Raw genomic sequence first — 17904 nt, 5'->3', positions numbered from 1 at the left:
AAGAAATACATATATTTATCGTTGTGGTAATTTTTTGCCGCTTCAAAACTCGACAGCCCTGAGTGGTAGACAAATTACGCCTGCAATTAATGTTTGTTACGTGTATAGTTTCATGTGTCCATACCTTTACAGGTCCTAATTCTAACATAGCACCAGAATGCTTACACTAATGCAATTTTGCCAGGATGTCCGTTCATCCATGCGTGAACCAACTAACGCAGTCTATATAAAGGTGTAAGAATTTTGTGAAATTCAGACGTATTCGTTAATTTCACTTGATTGATCCTCTAAAGAAAAAAAATGAAGTGCGCTGTAAGTACATTTTCATTTTTATTGCTATGTTATAGGTAAGCGAACGAAGCAAATGTGACACCATGTGACTAAGTGACCACTTAACATCAGGTGGTCATTTACGACTTGCGATCTTCAGCGAGTCCATTAAATTTTAAGTGCGCAATTTTTCTAGAATATTAATATAATATTGTTTTTTTTTACTATTAAAATGCTAAGTAAGAATCTGTCCAAAAGGATACGATCGTGAAATGTCAGAAAGTGATATGCGACATCGATTGTTATAATTAAAACATTTAAAAGACTCCAAAATTAATTCTTACAGAATATCACTGATATTTATGACCTTTTTGTGAAATCATGAAATGAAAGTGAAAAATTATTTCAGGTAGCTATCGTTCTCGCTCTCATCGGCATGTCTCTCGCTCACCCAGCTCCATCCGGTTTGGGTGGTTTAGGTAATATAAATTATTATTACTATTATTATATATTGATCAATACCAATTACATTTCCAATTATTTATTCATTAATATCATTTATTATTAACAACAAATAACCTTTTTTTCTTAATTTTTTTTAGTGAAAACAGACTGATATTTAACCTCTAATCAGGTTGACGCATTATAATTTATACTTAATTATATATAATTATACATATATAAGGTATTATTATTAAGTAGGTATTAAAAATATTACGTGTAGTTCCTACAATAATCTCATACCATGAAACTTAATCTTGAATATGAAGTCATTTTGTCTACAATAAAAGACCTGACAAACTGACGTAAACCTTCCCTTTGCAGTGAAGGGAAGCGTGAAGAGAATACGACTGAGGCGGTTTGCTCAGCGCTCGTAGAGGCTTAGGATAACACGAGACTAACGCGTTTGTGGTCACCGTTGTTGCGCAATTTGAAGGTTGACTTTCTTCCACAGCCTATTCACATCTGCTGTTGCCATCCGCCGTAGAATATAGATCCAGCGTTATCAACCACGGAGTGACCCTCCCACGTGTAACCCCTATCATCAAGCCCATCATCCTGACCCCTATTAAGCCCATCATAGAGCCCATCATTAAGACCCAAATCATTACACCCATCATCAAACCCTATTGGGGCGGATTGGGATATGGCTTACACTAAATTATAAGGTTGAAATTCTTTCTATCGACTTACAGCGCCTTGTAATTTCATTTTACCAATAAAATGTTTATGACTGAGTTCTTTGATTTATTTTATGATTTAATATATTTTATTTCGTAAACTATTCCTATACTACACTATATTTTTTACAGTTAATACAGTAAATAGTAGATGAAAAAAGAAAACAGAAGTTTCATTTAAAATGGCGGTTACTGTTAAGATACTATCGGGTCTGATATTGATCACGATATCTGCGGCCCACATAGAACACAAAGATTTTGATAAAACTTCTTCAGACGACAGTAAGTTTATTGGAAATGATTCTGAATAAGAAAAAAAAACAAAACCATAGCAGCAATCTCATTTTGATGAATCAATTTGCGGGACAAATAAGATGTTTAAAAAAACAATCGCATTCAAGCATATAACCTCTAATATATAAACTTTACCCTAACATTTTGAAGAAATAAAGAATATAGCGTATAAATTAAATTTCTACGGAAAACGTAACCCCACGTGGGTCAGACTCGCTAAGTGCGTTTTATTTTAAAATAAGTTTAATTGAAAATGATTTAAAACTAATTTTAACTAATGTGACAAGAACTCTTGATATCCTTTCCGACACAAGTAAGACAGCATTTATTTTAGTCCTATATTGATAGGTAATCTACATTGGAAGATAAGTCTACTGTAAAGTTTTAATGCATCTCTTCTTGTCTTTTTAACCCTAATATTGTTAAAATAATCTCAGAAAAAAAAATTTGAAGACAAAACCGGTAAAGACGAGGAAGGCGAGAACTTAAACGTACAATAAAACGTTTAGATAAACTCCAATAAAAATGTAATCTCACTAAAAAATTATAATATATATATTGATAATTTCTAAAACTGTATTTCTCAAATCAATTACTAGTGGAACGTGAAAACATCGTCCGCAGGAACAATGACGATAATGAGTGGCAATACGAAGGAATGACCATTGAATTACCTCTCAGAAGGACTTATAATGTTCAGAAAAACAATTCTAGTAAGTATAAAAAGAAATGATCTGTCAATTTTAAATTTGGTATAGATCCTTTTAAAAACCTTAATATATATTTTAAGAGAATTAAATCAAAATTGTCGGATAAAGTCGACCAGTAATTTATGTTAACGATACAGATTAATGGAACTTATAAGGAATATTATTTATTTAAGCTAATATTATTGGTATTTAGTTAAGCTAATATTTAACTAATTAACCCCTACATTTAAACACAAAGTTTTAAGTAAATATGATCAGGTATCCCTATTACGATTTATGTTTCTACGTGGGAAAATATTAATAACCTATGAATGACGCATGACTGGCTAAAGGCTCATTCACCTATTAAGAATAATGTTTTGAACTTATTTCACTACGTTGCCCTGTGCCGCTCCTGAACTGGTGAACCAAAATCCACGACCTTTATGATCGCTTTCTTTATCGATGAATACGAGATAAGTTACACATGCAAATTAACCTTACTTACTGGTGGTAGGGCTTTGTGCAAGCTCGTCTGGGTAGGTACCACCCACCCATCAGATATTCTACCGCAAAACAGCAGTACTTGATATTGTCGTGTTCCGGTTTGAACGGTGTGATTACAGGCACAAGCGACATAAAATCTTAGTTCCCAAGGTTGGTGGCGCATTGGCTATAAGCGATGGTTGACATTTCTTATTCAATGCCAATGCCAATGTCTAAGGGCGTTTGGTGACCACTTACCATCAGGTGGCCCATATGCTCGTCCACCTTCCTATTCTATAAAAAAAAAATAACCCAAAATTTGGTTATGATTCACATATTCACAATACACTGGCCATTCGTTATTTAAAATTAAGTGACATTGGCGCTTCATTTCAAAACTGGTAAAACTGGAGTAGTTATTTCCTATGTATGATTATTGAATATATATAACCCAAAGCAGAAAAACCGACAGCCGACCCAGGACTGGATCGACGATACCGTCGCATTTACAACGCCGATGAGACCACATACATAGAAGATTACCCATTTCTTGCTGCGCTGCTGGTGAACAAGCAACTATGGTGTGGAGCTGCTATTATCGACTCTGATAGGATACTGACGGCAGCGCACTGTTTACAATTGTAAGACATTAATATTGGCGCTACAATATTTTACGTTTATTGGATTACCTTCAATTTATTTTAAGAGCTAATAGGACACCTAATAAGTAGTATGGGATGATAAATACCACTTCCAACGATTCCTAAGATGTTATATCCCTTGTGCAATTACACTGGATCATTCAAATTCAAAACGAAACTCATCGACACCATTTTTAGCGATAGAATAATAATAATTACATGTTAAGAATGGGACATTAGTACCCCCGGGTGGTAATGACATATATCATATACGTATATTAGACACAAACACAAAAGTAAACCTAAACTAGTTCGTATAAAAACTGTATATTCGACTATTTATACACATTATATTTAGTAATTGTTACAAATTATGGTTTTAATTATTTAGTTCTAGTTATTAGTAGAAACTTGATTAGTTTCTGTAGTAGTATTAATTATTGGTTTGTAATTTTGTACGGTTTTTTTCCCGAATATAGAATTAATGATTTTCAATCATAAAATACATCTCCAAATTGAGCTGCTCAAAATAATGATAACTTGAAATCGTTTATTATTAGAAAACTCTAAGTTTATTATTTTTAATAATTCCATCCAAACCCTAAATTTAGGGCGTTGATTTAATTTCAGTATTTGCCGTGGGTACTTAACAGTGAACAAAACAAATCGATTAGCAATCACCGCCCATCTCCTTGTTAGATTTTTACTATATGTATCTCTTTCTCCACATGTATTTTCCCCAGACAGTACAACAACCGTTTCTTCCGTGAATATGTGAAGATGCTCACAGTTCGAGTCGGTTCTTCAAACGCAACATCCGGTGGCGATATATACCGTGTCATTGAAATCTTCTTCCATCCAAACTACAAGCCCAATACATTGGAATTCAATTTTGCTGTCTTGAAACTGCATAAGAATATTTCCTTTGATGGACAAGATAATAAAGTTGCGAAGATCGATTATTCGACTGATAGAATTGTGCCCACTGATAGCAATATTACATTTTTGGGATGGGGTTCAGTCTTGGTAAGTTTACCTAAATTCTCTACAAAGAATAAAAGAGCTGTTTAATGTATAAAAATAAGCAATGCCCGGCATGCGTTTCAATGCTTCATTTATACTTACATGTATCGTCTATACCAATATGCGAAAGTAGCTCTGTCTGCCCGTTACGCTTTTACGGTGTAGAACTAACAGCTAATATGCTCTTCGAGGCACGTTAGTATACGTTACGAGGCAGGTCAGGACTGCTACTGCCAATTTTTTGAACGGAAAACATCAATTAGTTTTTTTATTGCTCTGACCCGGTCTTTGAACCCCGGACCTCAGGATCCGCGGTTACAAAGTGTAACAATGTAACGTTTAATCAATTATTATTTTGTCCTTTTAGAGCACAGGTGGCTTGGGCGGTCAAGTGCTGCTTCAGAAACTAGTCTTACCTATTTACGACCTAGCCGACTGCCAAGAAGTATACGGACGGTGATTAAATATGATAACAGTATTAAAATATATATATCGCTCGCATTGGAGCAATGTATGGCTTCGAACCTTCTCCTCAAAAGGAGATGAGGCCTTAGCCCAGCTGTATAAAATTTAAAAGTTTTAACCGTTTTTTCAGTGACCTTGTCACGCGGAGTAATTTCTGCGCAGGATACATAACTTTAGCGAAAAACGTTTGTAATGTAAGTCATCTCCGCGAACACCATTATTAAGTGTCAGCATATAATCTGTTTTTGTTGAGTTACTAATAGATACTATAGTTTACGTATACTATAGTTTATATAGTAGATTACTAATAGATAGTTTTACTGGTGGTAGGGCTTTGTGCAAGCTCGTCTGGGTAGGTACCACCCACTCATCAGATATTCAACCGCAAAACAGCAATACTTGATATTGTTGTGTTCCGGTTTGAAGGGTGAGTGAACCAGTGTAATTACAGGCACAAGGGACATAAAATCTTAGTTCCCAAGGTTGGTGGCGCATTGGCTATAAGCGATGGTTGACATTTCTTACAATGCCAATGTCTAAGGGCGTTTGGTGACCACTTACCATCAGGTGGCCCATATGCTCGTCCACCTTCCTATTCTATATAAAAAAAAAAGATAAAAGTAAAAGAAGTATATTAAAAATATCTACCACATACAAACATAGGACTGGGAGCTTTAGTGAACCATTAGCCATAAGGTACTATATTAAGTATTACGATATAAGCGTTCATGTTGCCCCTTTTTCTGCTCCTGCGAAGCCGGGACGGTTAGCTAGTATAAAACGAATTAAAATATTTATTTTTAAGAACAATCAAAGCTAATATTATTACAATAGATTTTTTTTAAATGAATTGTTTAATAAATTAATTATTACAGCATGACGCAGGTGGCCCTGCGATAATGGATGGATTACTCGTTGGGATCCTCTCGTTCTCATCGAAGCGCTGCGATAAGCCAGACCAACCCGCAGTATTCTCCACCGTTGGGCAAATTGCAGACTGGCTTGAGACTCTATCAGAGAAGAAGATAAGTCTTATGTAATGATTTTCTACCATCATTTTGTTATTTTGGCTTGTCTATGAATTTTTTTTCTTTATACATAGTTATATTAACATCATATCAGACTTTGCGATATATAGTTAATTTATACCAAACTAAAATAAACTTTAAACATTGGAACACCTTTGAGGAAAGAATATAATAAGGTTGCGTTAGGTACACAGGGCCACCCTGCCAGTATCGTTTAAGAACATTATCAACAATCAGCCTCGTAGGCAGAGAAACTACCTCAGCGATTCCCATATAAAACAAATATTTGAAAAATTCATACCATTAATATTACCTAGTGACAAAGACGAAAATATCCTAAATATTATTTAAGAATCGATATCTTTTATTAGAGAAATCTCATTGTTTATTGATAAGATTAAAATTTCGAAGGCCTCATAATAGTCTTGATAAAACAAAAACTACGCTTTCTCTACACAAGATGATATTACATAATTTTTATTTTTTGCAGAAATACAGCAATAAAGAACCCCGATTGGAACGACAAAAGGGAATAAAACAAGACCAATTTTACATCACCAATATATTTTCTAATACTGTACAGACATCGAGACTACCATAACAAGATAAATTAAAAACAACATTATTTTTAAAACTCCATATATTTCTATTCAACATACAACATTGAATAACATACAATTTTTAAAATAGAATTTTTTTTTTCGTGTTCTCAAGCGGATCCTTCGACATTAATGGAATGATATCGAGCTGATTGTAATTTAAGGGTTAAATATATTCAATGATTAATTATTATAATTGGCAATACAAGCTATTTCATGTATTTACAGCAAATGGCAACCATCTTGTTTTCCCGCGTTTTTCTCACCGCACATAGTTGTCATTTAAGACATTTGCACGCATCCCTAGTGGCTACAGATTATAAACAGAATAATAATAACAATAAGAACTATAATCGGTTGTTCGCAGATTAAATACGCGAAAAAGTTAATAAGTTATGCGTAACATTGACTTAGATGCGATAATTGATGTGCAGCTCAGGTTTGATGTCATAGACCAAGTTGAGGATGTCATTGATCACCTGAAATATTAAAAAAAATCATCATATGGTCTAATATTTTAATGGAACAGTTAATTAAAATATTTTTAAGATTATTTAATGACTTCTTCAAAAATAATGAGAAAAATATTATTTACATAAAATAGGCAGTCAGTCCTAAGTTTCTTGTTTTCCTTTATATAATATTCCCTTAATAAAGTTTATATAATTTGGTAAAATAGTAATTTAATAGAAGTGTTAATAAGCTAAATAAAATTTGAGCATGATATCGTTGTGGTGGACTTACCGCTTCCTGCTGTGCCAGAACCATTTTGTTCATTTCTTCGATCTTAACCTTGGTCTCTGCGTCGATTTTAGCAGCAACACCTTCCCTTGTGCCCATGTGCTGTTGAAATATATATGAACACAAATAAAATCATGTATCTAGAAAAAGTAATCATTCAAAAAACTCCTAGTATTAACATATATTTCTAATAGCACAAAATATTATACTAAAAACATTTAATTAAAGTTACTGGTAGATTTTTAAATCAAAAATGATAAAAAAAATTAACACAATACAAAGACTTATCGTACAAAATATATAAATCACCAATTTGGATATTCAACAATTTGCTTATGCTTGCAATGTACAAATCTGCAGTAACATTTCCAACTCTCCTAATAGATTCCACACTATTGTAACTTTAGCTTAATTTAAATCAACAAATTTGAGGGTAAATCAATGACGATTTGCTTTATATATATGCATATAAAAGGGGAAGGAATAACACAAATTAATAAAGCTTGTTGAAAAAAAACTGTAACTTAAATTGTGATGTGATGTAACATTGGTGATGACTGTGCTCAACCTATAATCAATTTAACAGGAAATAAGAGCCAGTGGATAGAAAGTGTGGATCATATTCAATGAGCACTGGTTCAAATATGGGCAAGCACCATTGAGTTATCATATGCCTAATTTGAGTTTATAATTCATCACATGTTCAGAAAATGAATGAAAACACCTTAAGGAAACCTTTATGAACTCAATGAAATTTTACTACCTGTATATCTATCTACCAACCCAACTTAAGCAACATAATGAAATAAGTTTTAAAGGTAAAAAAAGGTAGTTTAAATTTACAGGAAAGCTTTTTAGCCCAACATTAGAACCTTCATATGCTGCTTCTTTACATTGATATAATTATTTTATTGTGAGAGTGCAAAAGGACTTACCTTGGCCTCAAACTCTTTGAACTGTCGCTCACGTTCCTGTCTGTACTTTTCAACCTCATCTTGAGCCTCTTCCTTGGCTTGCTTTAGGCGTTTTGCTTTCCCTGGTGAATAAAAATACTGGTATCATTTACCTTGTAACTGAATGTGGCACGAATGTGGTAAAACAGTGGTACAAATCTGCCTTCTAATATATAATAAGTGATCACCTCTTAAAAATGGTTAGTTTTAGGTAGATTCAAAATTATTTTTGATTCATTCGCCAACCAAATTGAACTGTGTAAAGCATACTTGTAATACAGTAAGGCTTGACCAAATAATATTCAATTAAAATTTTATTAAAATAAGTTTCACCTGGTAATTGCTTTTCCTTCTGTTAATATATGTATATGCCAAATAGCAATTACATTTTTATAGTTAATTAGATACATATTTTGGAACCTATTTACTGTTTATTTAAAAGTAATTGAATCCTTAAAAAAACAAGAGTTTGCTCCCATCAGTTTTTATTACACATATACGAGTTTTTTTTTTTAATCTATACAAATTACATGATAATTTTAAATTTTATTATAATAGCAGACCTATTGAACATATATTTTCAAGGCGTTGCTTCAATCACAAAAATCGAAATCATGTGATAAGAGCGAACGACTAAGATATTACGGAGAAAATAATTAAAAAAGAAACGTTCAACACAGAATGATTACAGAAGATAATGTACTAACAATATAATCATTTATCCAGTGAAATTACCACCATTGAGAAAAAATATGCATATACGCATATAAAGAAGGTGTGTAAAAATGTTCTTGATTGACCGTATGATTTGTTAAGAACGCATTTAATTGACTTACGCTTTCTAGCCTCTGAAACCTTTTCTGCGGCGCGTTTCTCAGCAGCCAAAAGTTGCTGGATTCCTTGTGTCTGACTCGCCATTTCTAATGTTACACACAAAAACTATCCGGAGAGAATCGAGACCAAGACACAAATCAATAGCAAAGCCAGACGTGACGAAAAGTAGTCATATGATTATTTTAGTTCCATTATGTTGTCACGACTGGCGCTGTCATCGGCTCGTGCTTCGTTGAATATGCTTGCAACGGAACGTTGTATAATATATTTTTTTCATTAGTTTTACTATTCAAACTGTTATAAACAAAAAAAAAATATTAAATAAAAAACATGTATAGACAATAAATTTAACCATAATGACAGTGCGTATTATCTAATTAAAAGAAATAAATAAGTATATAAAACTTATTTTGTGGAACGAACAATTGTAAAGAAAGTGACAAAATGTTGCTACCATATTTAATTCTATTTTTAATTATTTTTAAAAATAGCAATACAATTGTTTTTATTGAAAAACAAAAAGTTTTTTTAATTATTAATTAATTTGTTATAATGCATGTTATTTCTGATTTTTTATACACTAAATGTAAATTGAATACTGTATTAAAATTAAGTGACTACTCTTTTGATGAAAAAATCTGGTCACACTAAATGTCAAGAACATAGGTGGCAAATTTGAAATTACGAATATTTTATTTTTACAGATACAATTAACAAATAATAAAATTTTATTATAAATACAAATTATATAAAAATTAAATATTCTGCTTGGATACAATAATAATGTCCATATAGTAATGCTCTAGGTTACTATTTAAATGTTATGACATATGTAATACGTCATTACCCGTTTTGTCCTTGTCTAATATAAGCCGGATAAACGAGACGTCCAATAGATGCAACAGCGAGCGTTCGCCCCATAACTCGATATCGTATTTGTTTATGTGACGTTGGCAATCTACATCGAAGTTTTTGTTGATCACTATATCTGTACATGCTTAGATAAAACGAGCAATGCATTAAATGTTATCAAATATAATCGATACCCCGTTAGGTTTTTCAAGCAAATCCAGTAGTCGGTAACTGAGCACGTCACTGTTTCTTTATCATTTCGGTGGCAAACTTAACGTAGTATGGCCGTCGTTTGGAAGTATTCACAGTTTTACTTCCACAAAGAATACGCGATAAATATTTCACAGAGCGAATTACGAAAGACATTCTTAAATAAATTTTTTACGCGTGTGAGATAAAAATTAAACCTGAGTGTTTGTTTGGAATATAGAACAGAGAGTAATTTCGACCTAAATTTTTAATAAATTTTGCAAATTTCTCGTTTTATAAAACTCAAAATGTGGTTAGTCAGCCAACCTAACTCTGTGATTTTGGAAGTCAAGGTGGAACCTAACTCGATTGGACAGCAATGTCTGGAAAAAGTAAGTAGCACTTTATTTAACAATAATATTTAAAAAAAAAACTTTTATTAATATTTTTTAAAAACTTTTATTTTAAAATAACGTATTGTGAAGAGGTTCAAATAGGTTCGATATCATTCCATTTCGCAATATATATATATTTTTAATTCGGCCTTCGCCTTTATAAATAAGCAACTTGAACATAAACTAAAACAATACTTCAAAACAAATCCTCGTGAACACGAAATTGTAATTTGTAATTGGTACATTATAAAATTACATGTCATATTATTTGTATAATGTATTATTACAGTATTCGGTATTGTTAAGAAAGCGATTGACACGTTCTCTACAATATTATGACGTCTAGAGTTTTACCTTGTGGACTTTGTACCTCCTATTGTCATATCTCACCTTCACTAAAAAGTACCTGGCTCACCTAATTTATCAATATCCGGTTTAAAATTAAAGTGTCTTAAAAAAGGAAGTTTATAATTTAATTGTAATAAATTAGCAATAAAATGCATATTCGTGTTTGGCGCTTAAACTTTTAAAATGTTTGGCGTTGTTCCAATGTGATATAATAATTTAAATTTAGGACAATCTAACAATGTTTCTTATTTCATATGACTATTTTTACGGTTCAAGGAAATTAAGCATTTATTGTCGAAAAGTGGAGCACCATAGTAATTATAGTAATGTTATAATTTGTTAAATATAGATTTCGTACCTACGCTACGTTTGTTTTTGTTAAAGCAATGTATGTATGTAAATCAATTCATACATTCGTTAATTTAACTGTTAGTTTAGTTACCTCGTTATGTAGGTGTACTAGGTAACTACACAGTGGTTATATATGTATATAGGTAACTATGTATATGTTTGAATGCCGATCTTATGATAGTTGCGTAAAACCGAAAAAGTATCTTATTAGTAGTTAAGCCTTATTAAATTTTTTAAATGACAAGTCACCGGCCGACAATAATACACTCGTCGTCTTAATCGTATTGTGGCTATTAAAGTATAAAATACCACGATAATAGTTATTAAATCGATTCATACTTAGACTTATAAAATGTAATATAAGTATCGCTTTCTATATACAATCATCATTGAATAATAATTGACTGTACGTTAGTACATTATCATTCATATATCTTTTTATAGGTGATATTTGTATGTTTTTTTTTTAAATAACACGAAAATACCTCTTCGCATACAGAATCGCAATCATAAATAAACAACAAATATCAATAAGTTAATTATTAAAAATAAAATTTAGCGCCAAGTAACAAAGCGTGAATGATTATCTTCGGTACGGAATCAAGGCAAGGCGTTCTCGCGTTCGTAACACCGCGACCGGTGATTGTAACGCAAGTCCAAAGTCCAAACCGGCCAAGCAGCTGTGACTCTCTATAAACACGTGCTCGCTACGTGATCGGTACGAACTACGAATGTACGTTTTTTTTTGTTTTTTAATTTCAACTAGTAACGCATATACCTATTCAGCTTTCTTAGTTAGACGAAAACTGCTTTATCGAAAAATATATTTTTAAATAAAAAAAAAAACAACATTTTGCTTTCTCTACGATTTAATTTGGCATTCTAAGATGGTTTGTAAATAAAGTTAACAACATTGTTAACAATAAACAAAAAAATTACATCAAAAACACTTATGACTGAATCAAATGTCTCATTACAAACGAAAAAACAATCGAAGAAATGACAAACTCAGGTAGCCGAAACATTAATCATTCAAAACAGATTATAACATCATGTTTAACTCTCATAAATGTTAAAAATAAAACATGTAAGTATTAAATTGTCATTGCATCACCTGGGTAGCTAACACGCGGCCTTAATGCGAACAGACGAGAGTCCAAACTCCGAAGAACTCAATTTAATTGTGAGGTCACCATCATTCGCGTACGAATTCAGACTTGTTTGTTTTAGCACAGATTAGGTACCAAACAGGTTTTATGTAATTGATTATTGTTTGGTAAATTAGGTCTTACAAAATAATGATTATTAGGACTGAAATATACATAAAATGTGTTATGTTCCACCATTTTGAATAATCATCCCATTATAATCACTAATGATACAATAATTTCAATAAAAAAATAATCGGCTTAATTTTTAAAACAAGGATCATTCAAGCATTACTTGGTGTATTATATTTTATTAAAAATCTTTTCCCACTACATAATCTATTTCATAGACATGAGATAAATTAGGCTTGGGGTAGTTTGTGATAGTTTATTAGATGTACAGTTCTCTTGTCGAAAGAAAGTGGACTTCACTATAACATATATAAAAACGTTGATATATATTCATTTTAGTTCTTTAAAATTTCTTTAGAGAACTCGACGGTACATATGTTATAATCATAGCGCAGATTATGTTTTATATGCAAGTAGGTTTTATTCGCAATAAAAATTAGCATGTTAAAAACCTCTTACTAAAAATTAAAAGTAATTGCATGGTTTTTTCGTAAAAAGCAATCGCTTTTAACAATTGCGACACCTTCGGAGATCTCACGACGTCTAAATAAAGTTCGCTGGCGAGCAGACGAGTATAATTTAGATATTAATATCCTTATTAATTTTAAAATAATCTCGTATTATAACTTTATTCTAACAATGTGAATTACGATGTATATTCAGGTCGTGTTGCTAATTCGATACAGTTTTAACCTAACCTTCTTTGACATTCAATAACATTATCTTAAAATACAAAGGAACTTTAGTGTAATGTATATTTTATTCAAATCTTCATGTAATAATATGTAAGACTCCATTACAGTACGATGTGCATTTTTTAAATGTCCCCATTAAATAAATCATATAAGCATTTATTTAAATTGCGGGCTTGTTTTATTACTGCATTTTGTCTTATACAACTTTTATCTACGTTGTACAAACAATATAAAATATTACCTACCTAAAATTTATTGCGAAATGACAGTTTTATAAAATTTTAAGTATAATAAAAATCATAATTTAGTCTCAAGTTTCGATAACATAAGCAAAAATTGCAATTACATCTGCATTAAAATAAATATAACTATTGCAACATACTTTAACAATGAAATTTAGCAATAAACAATTTAGCTTATTTCAAGAAACGTACGTAAAAAATCATCGTATTTTTATATATTTTAAGGTAAATTATAATGTTAGGTTATGTACTCATGTATTTATTATGTTGAAATATTTTCTATTAGCAATTTTTTTTTTCATCAATAGTTCTAAGTTCAAATGTATTTATTTTGATAGACTATCATCGCCCGAACCATTGTACTCTCCAATTAGATGCGTGGACTTTGTACTGTGACGTCATAACACACCGTGCCGGTCTATTATACCCTGTTCGAAGTATTTTAATGGATACATGATTATAATCTGCTATTACCGTTCACAAACATTATATAGAATATCAAAAAGTCTATATAATTTGCAATGACATATTTTGTGGGTAAATATTTCTGAGTAATTCTTACCGAACGTGTTTCTTAGCGATGTTTTCCTTTAACGCAGAACACGAATTGACTACTTACAAATTAATTTAATTTGGAAACTCACTTTATGTATAAGCTTACAGAGTAAGCTATGAGTAGGTAAAAAATGCTTATAAAAACACTTAAAATCAATATATTTGAATCTTAAGTAATTTATACTAATATTATAAATGCTGTGAATTTTACTGTGTGTGTCTTTTACGCTTTCACTGCTAAATCACTGAGCTGATTACGATGAAATTCGGTATGCTTAAGCCTGAACTCATGTCAATATGCAAAATATCGATGAGGAATAATAATATTCATCCTTACATTTTTTTGAATGTTGCCATGCTTACACAATGTACTTTTTTAATTTTGAGCGGAGAAACATATCGGGCCTCTTACTTTCTCTCGACACGAAATATCACTGGTCAAAGCCGGAAACATCGCAGGAGTGTTATTCATATATATACAAATAAAATAGTTACACAGTCTTGTCTGCAGATGCAATATAAAAACGATAATAATTATGAGCAACATTACTGACAATGCATTATGTCCTCTTCGAAACAATACATTGATCAAAATAAACTTAGCAAACCAATTTTGGTAATGGCCTGGAAATAAAACATATATATATATATATATATATATAAAGTACGTTACTATAATAACTACGTATCAGACTTTACCAGTTAAAATGTTTGCATTATTAATTTTCTTAAGGCAACACTAAACAAATAGTAATGGCGGTGTTAACGTCCTACTAATATAATGAACCATTAATGTCCACAATTTCTTCCTGGTTTTATTCGTTGGTAGGTTTAGTTTATTTATATTTGTGTCTAAGATAATACGTGACTAGGAGCATGATTCGCCGAACCTTGGCTTACTTTACTCGATCTCTCACCTCGGTCTAGGATTTTGCTTAAAATAATACAAATCTCATCTCATTTCAGTCGATTCAGGGGGTCAGTACTAATGTAACGTTTAAAGTACACTGAATGTATGTTAAAATTGTTAACTAGTACATACAAGGGAAAATAAGTCTTGATAAATAAATAATTAATTATATATATATTGTCAGGTACCGACTAGCGTTGTCATTGTTATCAGAATTCAATTTATGTCCTGGGTTATTACATAATATGCGATAGAAACAATCTTAAACCATTTTACCTGGGATACATTTTTGATATCTAAAAATATCAATTTTGCATTGTCGTATTTTGTAGTGGATTGTATTAGTTTCATTTAACCAAAAAGAAATAGGAAAATCTTTAGAATTATGACGAAGCCTTAATCAAATGTTTTCTACTTAGTTTCTTACGCTGAATTAAATGAAAATGATCGTAATATGATTTTAAATATTTAAAAATAATTGTCATTGAAACGGCCGTCAAAATCCGCTTTAGACGATGCATAAAATAGCAATACACCAATGACAGATACGGATAGGTCTGCCAATGTTATCCAGCCATTTCGACCTTCATTCGTTGGGGGCGGGTGATTTCGTACGATTCATCAAATATGTAGATCCGGTTCAGGGATCTGCTATCAATCCGATATCAAATAAGCGATAAGATAAATGTTAATACAAGTTGTATTTACGAAACGAAATCCCAGTTATTTAAATGTATAATTATTGCATATTTGTCTGCTTGCTATTTCTATTTGCACAAACCTGACCAATAAAACATAGAATAATTTGACGTCTTTATCGTAATAAATACTCTGAAAGGCAATTGATTGTGCAAACACAAATGCACATTTACTATTATAATCCGATGAAATTTATCGACCCGAGCTTGTATTTGAACCTTGGACCTTGGATATTTGTTTTTTTATATATTATCAAATGAAGTATAATATGCAATTTTTCTAATCTCTCTATTGTCCATCTTATAGTCAAACTACACATTATGACTATTAATAATGTAATTATTTCTAATTATTTTTCCCGATATGCCTCTTGCCATGACCGTGTTGCCCTTTTATCAATGACACGACCTGTTATCTGTCACTATGCGTTATTGTTTTATAAATAATAACATTAAACACTGAACGTTATATGATAATATATTTTAGGGCAATTATCGTAGTATTTTAGGCAGTGTTGATTCAAAATTTCTTTTTTATATTCTGATTTTATATATGTATGTTTTGATTTTGATAATAATAATTCTGTAAGCATAAAATAAACAGATTAAATATAAAAAATAAGCTCCGAATCTTATCTTCTAAGGCAGTAGAGACCTTAGCCCGAAAATGAGATAATTACACGCTGTTACTTTAAAAATAATTGTATTCTTTTATCGAAATTTAAACAAAGAAATTTAATAAACAATATTATAGTGTTATAAATGTGAATAATTAAATTAAACTGATATCGCTAATGGCCAACGAGGCTGATTGCGCCGGCGCACCCTTATCAACATACAAATTGAATAATTGTTTCTTTCATTTCAATGTTAGCAATATCTTTATTACTATCCTCTGATTTTATTGATTTCATAAACACGAGTACGACATTAATTCATCATTAAGATAGTCTACTGAGACACAAACACGGAATTATTTATCGTTTTATTGTATTTAATTCCTGTTTATTTAGTATTTATGTTCAACGATGTATTATCGATCCTTAATGCTAAAGTGATTGATCTTCGGTGCGGTTTAAGACGTCTCATCGTCAACTAATAATGTGTTGGAATATGACGGTTATTTTCATAATTTGAAAACATTTACTAAGATACAAAAGAAATAGGCAGTGTAATTACAGGCACAAGGGACATAACATCTTAGTTCCCAAGATTGGTGGTACATTGGTGATGAAAGCTGTGGTTAACATTTCTTACAATGCCAATGTTTATGGGCGTTGGTGACCACTTATCATCAGGTGGCCCATATGCTCGTCCGTCTTCCTATTATATATAAAAAAAATCTTTGGATTAAAATATTGATTGGAAACATAATTTATACAAATAAAGTTACCGAGTCAAGAAGTATAGTTTATAGTGTAGTTGGAAAATCTCTGCAACATCCGCAAGCTATACCTGTTCTATTTGTTCGAGATTAGGGTCTAATAGACGTAGTTGTTTGAAGAATCCATTGTTTCTGTGTGACGCGCTTAAATGATGACTTCCTTATATTCTATTGTTAATATACTAATGGCGTATAAAAAAATATATTTTTAACTATCATGTTAAAATTGTAGTATAATCTGTAATCCAAATTTTATTAAATAAAACATTTTAGAACAATGCGTCTGCGTTTAAAAATGTATTTTGTAATATGTGTGAAATTTGAAGGAAACATTTAACAAACAATTGACAAATTACATGCATGTACAGATTTCACATTATTCGCTTGCCTTTTTCCCATTTATTAGGGATCATTGCAAGTTGTCACGGTAGCATGCGAAAGCGATCCCGTGGCACTCCTCGTTAAGACGGAAAGGGTACCGCTGGTATTTTAGTGGGTATTCCGATGTTCGGGGCGCACTCGGCGCCTTGGACACCCGCTAGCTTTGCAAACCGACAATTAAATGGTACTTGCTTTAAGTGCTTTTAATCAAGGTTATATAATTATAAAATGTTACATGATCAACTGATATGGGTATATATGCTATCTGCTACGAAAACGGAAAATCTAGTCAAACACGTTTAGGTGCTAAGTTCGCTTGGCATTCCCGACAGTCCCAAGTCCATGTACTTCCCAGTAAGGCCGTCACAGTTATCTGAAACATGTTTCTTGTGTGCAAATTACTGTTCATTTATATTAGTC

The 17904-nt window shown here is 31.6% G+C and overlaps 3 protein-coding genes across 4 annotated transcripts in view; 2 read left to right on the top strand and 1 right to left on the bottom strand.

Moving 5' to 3' along the window:
* The first annotated feature begins 1535 nt into the window (after positions 1-1535).
* Positions 1536-7049, top strand: LOC126777239 (uncharacterized). 2 transcript variants are annotated; one of them, XM_050500236.1, is made up of 8 exons: positions 1536-1733; positions 2345-2458; positions 3381-3561; positions 4305-4587; positions 4952-5040; positions 5180-5243; positions 5925-6085; positions 6568-7049. In XM_050500236.1, exons 1-8 carry the CDS (start codon positions 1634-1636, stop codon positions 6611-6613), a joined length of 1038 nt encoding a protein of 345 aa, XP_050356193.1. In that variant the 5' UTR covers positions 1536-1633; the 3' UTR covers positions 6614-7049. The 2 variants fall into 2 exon arrangements, with proteins under 2 accessions (XP_050356193.1, XP_050356192.1); XM_050500235.1 differs by having other exon boundaries at positions 1537-1733; positions 3378-3561.
* On the bottom strand, positions 6700-9392 carry LOC126777285 (V-type proton ATPase subunit G). Its single transcript, XM_050500295.1, has 4 exons — positions 9207-9392; positions 8353-8453; positions 7421-7519; positions 6700-7155 (listed from the first exon to the last, which is right to left on the bottom strand). Exons 1-4 carry the CDS (start codon positions 9286-9288, stop codon positions 7087-7089), a joined length of 351 nt encoding a protein of 116 aa, XP_050356252.1. The 5' UTR covers positions 9289-9392; the 3' UTR covers positions 6700-7086.
* Positions 9393-10302: 910 nt separating this feature from the next.
* Positions 10303-17904, top strand: part of LOC126777205 (E3 ubiquitin-protein ligase MYLIP) — a 32633-nt gene continuing 25031 nt past the window's right edge. Inside the window, exon 1 of the mRNA XM_050500182.1 lies at positions 10303-10637. Within this exon, the coding sequence (XP_050356139.1) occupies positions 10554-10637 (84 nt within the window). The 5' untranslated portion in view covers positions 10303-10553. The remainder of the gene's footprint in view (positions 10638-17904) is intronic.

The sequence above is a fragment of the Nymphalis io genome, chromosome 22 (assembly GCF_905147045.1).
Source record: "Nymphalis io chromosome 22, ilAglIoxx1.1, whole genome shotgun sequence".
Taxonomy (NCBI): domain Eukaryota; kingdom Metazoa; phylum Arthropoda; class Insecta; order Lepidoptera; family Nymphalidae; genus Nymphalis; species Nymphalis io.
Note: the sequence above shows the minus strand (reverse complement) of the source record. Positions and strands in the feature narration are given on the sequence as shown.